This window comes from Columba livia, chromosome 7, assembly GCF_036013475.1.
Source record: "Columba livia isolate bColLiv1 breed racing homer chromosome 7, bColLiv1.pat.W.v2, whole genome shotgun sequence".
NCBI classification, from domain to species: Eukaryota; Metazoa; Chordata; class Aves; order Columbiformes; family Columbidae; genus Columba; species Columba livia.
Window position 1 is genome coordinate 7,276,617 of NC_088608.1, and position 13,258 is coordinate 7,289,874.

General features: G+C 37.2%; 1 protein-coding gene and 1 long non-coding RNA gene across 13 annotated transcripts in view; one reads left to right on the forward strand and one right to left on the reverse strand.

Annotated features, from left to right (window-relative positions):
• The window catches only part of LOC102085403 (uncharacterized), a 42,383-nt gene that overhangs the window by 15,502 nt on the left and 13,623 nt on the right, over nucleotides 1-13,258 (forward strand). The window lies entirely within an intron of this gene.
• The window catches only part of ACMSD (aminocarboxymuconate semialdehyde decarboxylase), a 41,566-nt gene that overhangs the window by 13,017 nt on the left and 15,291 nt on the right, over nucleotides 1-13,258 (reverse strand). For 3 of the 11 annotated variants that reach the window (XM_021296511.2, XM_021296510.2, XM_065069596.1), the window contains 2 exons: nucleotides 6,511-6,555; nucleotides 1,821-1,917 (listed from right to left, as the gene is read on the reverse strand). In XM_021296511.2, coding sequence (XP_021152186.1) covers nucleotides 1,821-1,917; nucleotides 6,511-6,555 — 142 coding nt within the window. Of the gene's footprint in view, nucleotides 1-1,820; nucleotides 1,918-5,581; nucleotides 5,605-6,510; nucleotides 6,556-8,659; nucleotides 8,682-9,927; nucleotides 11,356-13,258 lie in introns of those variants that run through there. The other 8 variants (XM_021296507.2, XM_021296509.2, XM_065069598.1 and 5 more) reach the window with 6 other exon arrangements.

Sequence of the window (13,258 nt, forward strand, 5' to 3'; positions counted from 1 at the left end):
GTCATTACATGTGATGGAGCCCGCCTTTCCTGGAGATGGTTGAACAACCACCCGCCCATGGGAAGCAGAATGAATTCCTTGTTTTGCCTTGCTTGCATGTACAGCTTTTGCTTTATCTATTAAACCGTCTTTATCTCAACCCACGAGTTTTCTCACTTTTTTCCTTCTGATTCTCTCCCCATCCCACCAGGAAGGGGAGTGAGCGAGCGGCTGTGTGGGGCTTAGCCATGACATACCTTACAGTGGCTGATGCTAGTTTTGTTCAGCTGGGGGACTTCTTGCATCTTTGTTCCAAAATCATACCATGTGTTCACAGGTTAAATTTTTTGGTATAATCTATCTCAGCCTGTGTTACAGAAAACAGTCTTTGAACTAAGTAGCTACAGCTTTGTAAACCGAAAAAGAGTAAATATGGCTCATAGTCTTTATAATTAGAAGATCAGTAAGAATGAAAAACACAAAGACTTTTTTTTTTTCCCGCTTAATTGGCTGATGCCTGTATCTCTGGAGTGCTGTGATAATGGGATATTGTTATGGCACAAGTCACCAGATGGTGCTGTAGCACACAGTTTAAGATTTTTTTTAACCAAGTGAGACTGTTTATTTTGTGGTGCTGGCTTTGTGATACATTTTCTTTTCTGGGGAGCTGTTGCAAAAATTAGAAAAAAAATTGGTCCTGTGTTTTCCCTTCGTCAACAACAAATAAATGGGGTAGAATTGTTTTACAGAAAATTGCCCTTAGTGTTGGAGGAAATATCTGAAAGGGAAAGATGCCCAAAGGCTATTTATGATCTACACTGTTGTTGAATGATGTGGAAGCGCCCTAAATCCCTGTGCTAACTCGGGGAATCATTAGGGTCTAGTGAAGATTGCAGATTTCAGAGGTGTTGCGAAGACATTCTAGCATTCCCATTAATAGTCTAATGGCTGGAGTCTGACATATTGCTTCTCCAGGGTGAAAATGAGGTAGCTGAAAATTACCTACATTGTGTTTACATAAATTGCTCACCAGACCTTGAGTTCCCAAATTGGCCTATGTTATGTGTTGCAGGAAACCTCCATAAGGAGAATGACCTGAAGTATCTCCTAACGTGCTATCCCATGAGAGAAGAAAACAATAATAATAAAGATGCTACTTATAAATTATCCACTCTTTGAAGTAATTCAGATATTTATTCCTTATGAAAAGCTGGAGAAGATATTAAAGTTGTGTCTACTGAGAAACTGATGTAGGGAATTATTCAGGTCTCAATCTAAGAACAAGTAATCTTTAGTAACATAACATTTCTCTCACAAAAATAATTTGGAATTACGGTGTTAATAAGAACTAACAAAAATAATTGATCAGACTAGAAGTTCCTTCTCCCATTCTCAGTCTCCTGTCTTAAAACCTTATTTAGTGGCATGTAAGTAACTTGATGGAAAATAAACCTGCAGATTTGGCATCTGGTTAGTTTCTTTCTAAATTGGGAAAACTATCTTTTCTGAGAAAGGAGTTGTCCCCTTTTCAAGACCACAGTCAGTCATATTTACTTACACCAACTAGATCATTAGTGTGTTAACAATCCCACCAAAATCAGTGAGCCCATGTGGGGAATGAATTGCTACTGAAAATGAGGTGAGTTTCGAGAAGATGTCCCATTTGATTCTGAATGTAAAGCATATCAATTTTCACTGACTTTCAATGGACTTAAACTAATGAATCAGTATGCTAACTCTTTAATTTTGATACTGTTACTGAGCACTTTCAGATGTACTAACAGAGACATTGCTGTTATTCTAAATGAGACACAATGATTTCAGTTCCTTTATGGAGGTACCTGATAGGTCCATCTCTTTAATTCGTACTTCTGGATCCCAGCAGTTCTCCTGAATAACTCTAAAAACCTTTCCATCCTTCATCATCTTTGCCTGTCCCTGTGAAAGGATATTTTTATAAATTATAAATGTGACAAAGTAGTACATGCTAATTTATTGTCGCTTGAGTATATTGTGCTCCCTACAGAAATGCAGTGAATGAATTTTGTTCTTTTCTTTTTATTCAGTAGGTATTTTTAATCAAAGACTATTTAAAAATAGTCATTAATAAAACAGTCATTTATAGTTCAGATGGAATGAATTCTTCATAATAAAAGAATCCCCTTTCTTTTGCAATGTATATCATTCTACATTTGTGTGGAAAAGATACCAGGTACTTTAATCCAAGTTTATCCTCAAACCAAATTTTGACCTGAAAACAATGCTCTAATTAAATCTGCTAAACTTGCCCCTTGGGTATGTGTGTGTTCTTTTAAAGTCAATAGCACTGTGATGATTCCAGTAACTAGAGAAATAATTGCGCAACTCTGTTAATTTCAGTCCAGTTGTTTCATATCACCAGTGATCCTGAGACAAAAGAAGACCTATTATCTTGTCTTCAGATTACATTTTCTCCTTGGGAAAAAACAAACAAATAAACAAAGCAAAACAAATTAAAAAAAACCCAAACCCAAACAAAACCTAAACATAGTATAAAGCCATTACCTGAATTAGTGTAATACCTTCCCCATACGCCACCAATTCCCAAACTTACAAAGTTCAAATATACTATTAATACTGTTCCTTTAATTATGAACATGGAAACTTCCTTTTTAAACTTAATTTTTGGTTGATTTATCAATTGTTCAAAAAGGTTGAGTAGGCACAGTGTCATCACATTAAGCAAACTTTTTGTTATAGCTGTAGGTATCCACACGCTTCTATGGACTTGTAAAGACAGACAAAACAGTCTTTTCTGTTGGCTTGCGCTTGCACAAATCGATGAGATACAATTCACCAATACTTGCCAGGCCTGAGTATTTCTTGGTTGCTTGCAGCTACTATAGGGATAAATGGAAATGGATGGAAGTCAGAAGATCCACATGACCCTGTGTATTTGGGATGGGGAAGGGCGGTCATGCAGCAGATGTATTGGACAGAGAACACGCTGCATCTGCAGTTGAAAATTGAAAACCACATGAGAAAACACAGCAGCTATTCCTTCACCTTCACAGTAAACAGAAGCTAAGTGCAGGCCAGTCTTCTGACCCTTCTGGAAAGGGAATTCCCTCTCTCCAAAGGCCACTTGATTTTTCTTCTCAAAATTGGTTTATTTAGGATTCTGTCTATTTTTCTAAATAAAAAACCCCAAACTGTTAAATCAGAATATTCCCTACTAGTATGCTAAACCAGAAATAACTAATAAAATTTCACTACTTCTTGCAGAGCTGGGTTTCTGTCCCCTCCTTCCGAGAAGTCAGACTGATCTTAACCTTGAATTTGTTATTACCTTCATACATCATTCACAAATATACTGCCCTAATGAATATTTTAAAGCTTTTTTCAACAAATCTAACTGTGCTGCCTTGGCAAACTGTCAAGTTGCTTGTTAGCTGTATCACAGGTTGTCAAAACCACTTGAAATATTACGGTCAGTAATAACAACTACATAGTCCTGATCCTCTAGTAAAATACTTCAGGTTCTTGTAAAATTGATTTTCCAACCAGACAGAAAGGTTTACTCTAGCCATACACTCCAATACATTAAAAAAAGATCAGTGCATTGGTGCAGATTGCCCAATAAACAGAAAAACATTTGGGGCATGAGTAAAAAAAAAAGACAGTAGAACTGAGCATCGCACTGCATATGAACAGACTGTGTGGACTTTACTGGATTACTGTATTTCTGTGAACACAAAATTCTTTCCTCAGACAGAGCTAAGGCATAGAATCATAGAATAATTTTGGTTGGAAGAGACCCTCAGGATCATCAAGTCCAACCATAACCTAACTCTAGCACTAAACCATGTCCCTAAGAACCTTGCCTAAACACCTTTTAAACCCCTCCAGGGATGGTGACTCCACCACTGCCCTGGGCAGCCTGTTCCAATGCCCGATAACCTTTTCCGTGAAGAATAGCACACCAGCTGACCTGCTCATATATATTTTCGTCTGCCAATACTGAAAACAATATTAGATGGATTGTGATTTTACTAGCAACTTAGACAGTGCTCATACCTAAATGCTGAGATAAATGGTTGTTCTCTGAATGCTGCAGCAGGGTTTGCAATATAGGAAAGGTCTCTAATAAACCATGTGAATTAGCTGAAGAGTTTGTTGTTTTCATTTGCATTAACTCATTCTTTGTGAACACACTTCAGGCCAAGGCTAAGCTCACAGCATTGTCTGTTGGCAACAACAAACCTGCTAATGCAGGTAAGCAAACCACCTGAACAGATTCGTGCTTGTGTCTGTAAGGATGGAATGATCTGGTCCAGCAACACTGTTACTGGAAAATGAGTCATATTGCTGTAGTCTCTAGACACTGCCACTAATCTGCACCTGATATTTTTAAAATGAGAAATCACTCAGACACCTCAACTGGGAAACAATTCTCAGAGTTTTTTGCAGTATTAAGAATGAAATTTCCAAGTTCCAAAGCAATGGATGCAGTGCTGAAAATCTCATAAAATACACGAGATATTTAATTGTAAGGTTAACACAATTTTCTAAGGACACAGTTGAAGAATTCTATTCTAGTCTAGTCTACTCTATTCCATTCTATTCTATTCTATTCTATTCTATTCTATTCTATTCTATTCTATTCTATTCTAATTTGTTATTTGATATTTAAAGCTTTAATTAATTTATGTGGAAATTAAGAGAGAGAGATTGAAGAATCAAGTCCAGCAGACTGATTTGGTTCAGCAAACTACATTTAAAATTATCCATAAACTACTCAGTCCCATGCCAAATTGCACTGCTTTAAAAATGCATGTAATTATTTTCTTGCAGTTTGGCCCTGATGCTTCTTCACAGAATGACATGAGAAGCTTTTGCTTTATTTTTTAATCTTAGGAGTTAAGTTCCCCAGCTCCACAAATCTGCACAGGATTTTATTTTGCCGTGCACTCTTTTCATGCAACATCTTCAGACAGAAGTAGGCTAGACAGAATTCTCTGCAGAGTGTCTAAGGCTATTATTGACTTGCTATAAAGTTCCTGTGCAAACTATTTTTAGCAAGAAATTTCAGCATCAGACCTGTAACAAACAGCTAAGTTGCTAAAAATGTCTGCAAGAATCCTCCCCTTCCTGCACCTACCATATCTCTCAGAAGCTGTGCCATCCACACTTGGGTTCAGGTGACTTGCTCTCTCCTCCTATGCCTGCTTAGACTCAGATCTGAAATTTCAGCACAACGTTTATTTGCTCCTCATTCTCGGTCCCAACCTTCATATTCTGTGGTCCTTTTTCATAAATAGTTGTGAGGCATTTGACAGGGTAGCCTTGCATGTTACAGAATGATGACAGTGTGTATATCATTAGGTTGCAATAAATAGACACAGTGTTGTGTCCATTTTATCAGCTTTTTTTTTTTCAGTTAATATATGCATGTATACAATCACAAAGATGTATGATTTTGAAAAGTGATATGAAGATGAGGGAATGTCTAGTTCCACTGAAATTAACAGGCATTATATATTTAAACGTATTTTAAACTAGCTGGTTCAGTTATCCTCCATAGTAATGTACAAAGGGAACTATTTTGCCATATCAGCCTTACCTCTCTTAGGTCCTTGTGCCCTCCTGTAAAAAAAAGCACTAATACTGATAATGTTCTAATCAAAAGGTAAATTGCAACATTTTGATCTTGCTTTCACAAGTTTTACATTGTTGCTCCATTGTGAATGCCACTGAAATTGCTGCTGTTTTGCCCTACTCCGAGTGAGATCAGAATCAAACCTTTCAGAAATCAGTTCTGTCTCCACCAGTACCAGCAGGATGGATTCTGAATGCACATGGACTGTTTGCATAGACTCACAGCATCTGGAGACGTGTTGTTCTAGTTGTACTAATGTAGCGCAGAAGCACCTTTGTAAAGTTAATAGAGTGGATGGTGATAGAAAGGTGAAGTTAAACCAGACCCAGTTTGCCTTTTACTTGCTAATAAACCTCAGACTCCTACTTTTCTACATCATAGTCCCAATTATATGTATTGTCCTTATTCTGCTATTTGTTCTCCTTGTCATGAAGTTACAGAAACTACTCTTTCCCTTTCACTCAGATGTGAAGACATTTTCACATCTGAGTTCTTTAACTTCTATTAAAATACCAGTTCTTTTTGATTTTGCTTCTCATGCAGATGACTGCATTTAACTAAAAGAAATCTATATGTAATCTGCCTTAGGTTGACCTATCCTATTCAAAATAATTCCTTAGAGCTATCCATTCCAAGTGTTAAAATGAGATGATGATGAAAAATGGATACTGCTTCATAGAACAGAATGCGAGTTTCACCTCTCAAGCAAAAAGTTGTACTGAGGTATATTAGGATTTGGAGTGATATTACTTCACAGAAGAAATATACCTCTAGAGAAATCTGTATCAAAAGATAACCAATCTTACTGCCACTTTGCTTTTTAATAGATTTACTGCAAGTTTCTATTCCAGATGACAACACAAGATCAGCTTAGAGCACCAAACAGCCCAAACCTGGCAGTGATGATCCAGCTGTACCCATCCACCATATCCATATCTCTGTGAAAGAAAGAACACAAGCGCTAGTTAGCACTTTGCAATAATAATAAAATCTCAGTTCCTACAATCCAGTGGTACCTTACTCAGGAGAAACACTTGCATTGAGCCTATGAGTAGCCCCACTGACTTCAGCAGAAGTGCTGACGTTTAACTGGACTGGACTAGCAGCGTTTGTACATCCGAACTTTTAGCTCCCAGTTCAAACCCGTGGTTAAGTAAGACCTACAACTGATTTCAAAGTGCTTGAATTTGCTTACAATACTGAGGGTCTAACTGGAATGATTTTAACACGGAGAAATTAAATCAAGCATTTGGCAATATGAAAACTAAGCTGACAATTTGCCAATCTGTCATCAGTTAATCATTAGCACAAAGATGTATTGATTCCACTTTTCAGGTTCCATGATTCAGCAGCAGGACTGAAGGTCAGTCTACTAATATTTAAACAGCCAAGAGAGGCTAAAAAAAGGAGAAGCTTAGATGCTCACATTCTTCCACAGAGATTCAAAATTGTTTATGCAAAACCCCCAAAACCTACATAAGATGCTGATTTCCTTTTACTATCAGATTAAAAATAAATGAAATATTGAAATATCATAATAGACTGAAAACAATGCTCAGAATTCCCATTTTTCTGTAAAGAAACATTTCAAAGGAAATTCCGCAAGCGCAGGCATTTCTTTCACTGAAGTGTAAACAATTTGAATACAGCCCTGAATTTCCCGTAATAACAAAACATTACCTAATGCCTGGGAGCTTCTGTAATGTGGGTGTGCAGACCCAAGCCTCCTGACTCCAGCCAATCAGGGATGCTAATGACTGAGGCTGTGTATGGTTTATTCAGCTATATTTAGGTATGTGGCTCTGTGTATTTTATTTACATTTATACATGTATTAGTTTATGTATATATATAAATATTTAAACTTAGCGAAAATTTTGAGTCACGCCTAATGAGAACTTTAAGGTTCCACTGGCTCCATGCTAATTGCAATTGTAAGCTGTGCAGAAAACGAGTGCCTTAAAGGTGCTCAAGGAGCATTTAGGCCATAAAGAAACTCAGTGGTCTGGTTTTGTACTTATTTTCTTCTTTCTTCCCCTTAGTTACTAGTTGGATGTATTGACAGATGAATTTTCATACCTATTATGGGTTCTTAAGCTCTTACATAAGTATCTTGATAATAGAATTTTCTAGGTTGAAGTTTCAGTATTTATAATGTTGGAAAAAGAAATAAAGCTTGGCACTATGTGTGCATATTAGGATTGCCTCATTGTTTTTCCCTGCATATGACGCAGAAAACTATGTTAATGGCTTGAATTTTCAGAGGACTCTAGGGAATTCTGGAGTTGTTTTCTATTCTGTGCCCATTAATAAACCATAGAATCGCTCGGTCTTTAGAACAAAGGAAACAAAAACTAGCAGGAGCAGGTGGAAATTAACTTTTAAAAATGTGGTATTTGCGTCTCTATCAGTGTTTAAATAAATGTAACGCTGGCCTATAGTAGTGAATTCAGTCTTGATGTATGTCAGTGAACAAGGGATTCTTGGCATGCTTCTATCTCAGTGCATTTATTGTCCTTTTAAAGAATAAACAGACAAACCAGTTAAATCATGTAAAATCAGAAAGAAGAAATTTTGCACACGCTTTTATAGGGATATTGCACAAACAAGGAAACAAAATCTGGAATAAGCAAGAGTAACCTGGTTTTGTAGTCTGGATATTTAAACTCCTATTCACTTAAAGCAGACATAATTGTTCTAAAAAATATCTGTCATCTCCCCTACAGTATCCAGTGTATTTGTGTTTTCATTGTCGAGCTCTTATTTTTACAAACAGGAAGTTCAAATAGATGTTTAAAAAGACCTTCCTAGGTAAATAAGGAAACAAACATTCATTTCTAGGAGGTTTTATGCATAATGATGTTATTTTTCACTACTAATGAAGAAATAATCCTATGTATGTTCTTAATGCCATGCTTTCTCCTGACTTTTGCCTAATACGCTGTTTACATTTTCCAGCTGCTCCCTGGCTAATATTGAACTAATACTGGACTGTCACATTTAAAATCACAGAAACACAGAGCTAATACACATGAAACACTTACCTGAGAATTTGCCACCATCAACCTCAAAATAATGAAGGGAAAGAAATGTACAGTGTAAAACAGAGTTTCAGTCAATGTGTCAGATGCCTAAGAGCATGGCTGAAATAAATCATGGTATTCTTTTGCTGTCAAAGACAGGCACAATGAAATCAAGCGGTTCCATATTACTGTCAGACACAGGGAATGTTCATTCACACTACAGCCAGCACAGAATTACAATAAGAAGCAACAGTGCAGGTCGTCTGTTTTTTACTCTCATTTTTAGGACTAATGGAAACAAAAAGAGTTATAAAAAACAGATATCCTGGAAATCTGAACTCTCTTTAATTGCAAATTTTATATATGTGTGTACTTAAACTAGATATAATTTCATGTAATTTTTTTCAGTATCCTTTGTAGCAATGGAGATGTGATCCCTTATCAGTCAAAAAGTGATCAGATATCTCTATATTGAATTGTGATATTAATTATTTTGGCAATAACTCTAAAACCTAATTCAGAATGAGACGACGACATGGATTTTGATCATCTGAAATAAGAAAAGGATTAGAATTATTACATGAAAACCTAAATTATACCTTCCATTCTCAAGTACTTTTCACTGGATCATGAAAATTATTACTGAGAAGAATAAATATGTCTAATAATAATAATACTACACAAAGACGAGTTGACTTATAGCATCAGTATTTTGACAACTGAGATTTTGTATTTTTAATACAATGTGCTACTTCATCCCCATAACTGAAAAAATAACAGATACTAGTAAAATGATCATAATAATCAGTTAACTGTACTTAGAGTGACCCCATTCCTGTTAAAGTTAATGACTTTCATACCTGTGGGTATAAGATGTGAATGACTTTTATCTTAGGTAATATTGATCTGGTCTAATATTTGCTTATTTCTCTTATTTAAAACAAAAGTGAATACCATTTGGGAACCTGACAGCTCTGGTTTTATGAAAAACGTGGAATTCACACCTCATCATTTGACAATGTTAAGTCTCACAAAAAAAACAGCAAAAATATAAGAATTGCTCCCAACTAAATAAGGAGTGGGGAACAGAGCTCAGTTTTCCATCTCTTTTTTACTGGGACTCTTGTTTTGTAAAGCAATGCAATACAAATACCTGAAAAAAAAATCAAATTAGACAATAACCTAGAGATATTTCTAACAGAACCCTTAATTCTTTGCTCTTTCAAAAATTACATTTGTAGAAATGGCTGCTGAGAACATAAGGCACTGAATATCTAAACTCTTATTACCTTTTTTAGGTCAGGCCATTCCTTAGGTAGAATGTGGCTATGAATATCAATTTTCATTTCTGAAGTACCAAAGGAGAAATATTGCTTCTGTGAAAATGCTTTCTGTGTAATTGCTACTATCTCTCCTGCCCCTGGTTCAGCAGGTTATTAACTTTGCCTGCTGTTTACATCCACCTGCTGTTTTATGAGGAGGGCTGGGGACAGTGGCCAACCAGGGAGCTGAAATCCCAGAGGAGTGGCTCTCGGAAACAAAGACTTCGGGCAGAAAGTCCCTGTTAATGCATAAACTACAGCTGGCCAAGGGCAAAGGGAAAATGTATATTTATATTGGCACTCTGAAGGGATTTATTTCACACAGAATCTAAAATGCAAACTTGTTTACAGTTGAAAATCATTCAATAAAATTGAATTCGAATAAATGTATTAAACTTGCTGACTTGAAGTTCCTCCCTTTTCTTTCTTAGATTCTGAAATAAACTGTAGAGAGCATATAATACACCCTTGGTAGACAGTCATACCTCCTCATTTACTGTCTGTTCTTTCCCTTGCATTTTCTTTAAAGTTATGTAAAAAACAATAAAATAAAAAAAAATCACAGAAATATTGAATTGTAGCCAAATCTATGGTCTGCGCTTTATTCCCCCTCCTCATTATTGATTCAGTACATACGGGTGCTCACAGCCTCTCAGGCTGGCTCAAGATCTGGCAGGAGAATGGCTCCGATTACCTTGGTAATTAATGCTAGCGGAGTTCACTAGCTAATATGGCAAACAGTTTCTGCATCCTCAGTAAAGTTTAACTGGAGCCAGCTCAGATTTTCTCTGAAACTACATCTTGTGTTTTGCCCGTTACTCATTTTGGTATTACGCTTCTTTCCTCAAGGTACTTTTGCCTTTTCTTTGTGCTCTATTTTTCTCTGTAATTTATTTCCTCTGTAGTTTTATTTTAATGTATGCTACTCATGTGGTGTGTTCTAGTGAAGCTGGTTAACCATTTCTTGATTAATTTGTTTCTGGTGAAAAATGCTGATTTTTTCAAAACTAAATGCTGTTACAACTCTTGCAACTTCAGTCAAGCAACTTGAAAAACAAACGGCCCATTTTGTTTCATCCTTTTTCAGACTTTGTTATTTTGTTTGGACTTGAAAAAAAACATGGACTCTTGTATTTCTCTGTTTGTTCACTCATTAAGCAAGTCTGCTTTTGATTTGGTCAGCTAAACTTTTTAGAGTTATTCTTCAAGTCAGCTCCTTGCGACAGGGCTGCTTGTTTGCTTGATGGTCTGCTGCTCTGCAGCGTGAGATCACTGAAGACCAAATGTTGACAAGAAATAGGAAACAGCAGCTTTGGGAGAGTATTCCCTAAATAAAGCAGGACAGCAAATAATTCACTTCAACAGCTCAAACCAATGGGACTGAAAATAGCAATTATTTCCATCTCAAAATCAAATCCAATCTCTTCATGACCAGGCCGCCAGGTTAAGCAGCGTATTTGTTCTCTTGCTTCCAAATGAGACAGCTATGTTACATGATCCAGCACTCCAGTGTTAGCCTGTTGGCAAGCAATGTTCCTGTGTATATGACAGCAGAGATAGTAAAGAATTATCGATTCAGCTGTGGGAACTCTGTGACATGCACCCTCTGAATCCATAGACACAAGGCAGAGAGTTAAGATGAGTCCTTCAATAAAGAGATGTCTGGAAGACAACTCCCTGCATAAGCATAGAAAGTAGAGGTACTAGTGAAGGAGAGGTTGAGGAAGAGATTTGTGTATCTGAATACTCTAAGACACCAAATATCTTCTAAGTCACCATAGCTGCAGGTTCCCATGCAGAGATCAGCAGCATTTCTTCCACACTGCGCTTCACTTTTCTCAGCTCTAAAAAGAGATGTGGTTGTTACTTGCTGCTCCCAAGACACATACTAGCTTGCAAACAGTGCAGTACTCCCACACTGCATTTCATTTAACAAAATACATCAGTTGGAAACCATACCAGTCAAAGGCAAAATTTGTATCCATTTCACTTGATCAAAGAGATAATAATAATCTGTCTATATCTGATATGATCCATTGGATCAGCATGAGAAAGACCATCAGTGGCTACAAAAAAAAAGCATCTTCAGCTGGCCAGGCACTCTGCCTACTCTGAGTGCATGGGTTTCAAAAACAGGACACCTTCACTGATGTTTTGGGCAATCTACCTGATATCAGTCAGTGACGTATGCCTCTCAGTCTCTATGCTGGGTTTGTGGCCTAGTGCAACATGATGGCTTTTAGCATGGCCCTTGCTACCTGTCTTCACCTGCCTGTGAGTTCCTGGAGTGTGATACAGAGGTGCAGGAATTGATGACAGTAGCCAGGAAAACCTGCAGCTGAGCTTAAATTCGCTGTGATGTCAGGCAGGAGATGGTGACCAGATGGAAACTTTCACATGCATAATGTCTGGGGCAACAGAAAGTTACATTTTACCATTTGTGGGCCCATATAAGACCTGAACTGTAGCCATTCTTGGGCTACCCACAAATAATTTACATCCTAGAGCATTTGGATGAGAGCACAAAGCTGGTTAGAAAAAAATAAGAGAGATCAGTCAATGAATGTACTTGCAGCATCTGCCAGGGAGAACTAAGATTCATACAAACTTCTTCCCAGCCAAAAGTAGCCTCCTCCGTACATTAAGATGTGACATACATTAAAATGACATGCCCCAGTATGCTTATGCATGGCATATGTGTCTTTAAGATCACATGCAATAAAACATGCATTTATTATGGCCATTAGAAACCAAATCGCATTGATTTTGACTAACTTCCAATATATTTTTTGTGCATTATCTGATTTCTGTTTGTGTGAGTTTAGACTGGGAAATGTGACGAACAACTCCTTCAGGACAATTTAGCTAGAGACTTTTCAGGCCAGGGTTGAGTTCAGATACTCAGACACAAGTCTAGCAGAACTATAGGGTTTTATTTCACTGTAGGGACAAGCGCTAAACTGAAAGTGGTGTCACGTGTAAAGCACTAAATGCTCTTATTCAAAGCTATTTAGCTGCTTTTCTGAAACAATTACAGAATCTGAGATTTGGAGTCTTCAGGCCGGAAAGTCAGGGTCTGGCCTTTGTTTATGGGGGAGAATGCATTTCCTCATATCAGTGGGAAAACCATGACACGGCTTTCTTCAAAAGAGCATGCATCAACAAACATCAGTAAACTCTGCAGACAGCCCTGCCACGTACAGGCTACCAAGGCAGCCCGTTTTCAAGTAGGATGAACAAGGAAACAAAGAGGTAAATTCAGGATGCTGATGCTAGAAAGAGCTAAAATACTTGTGCC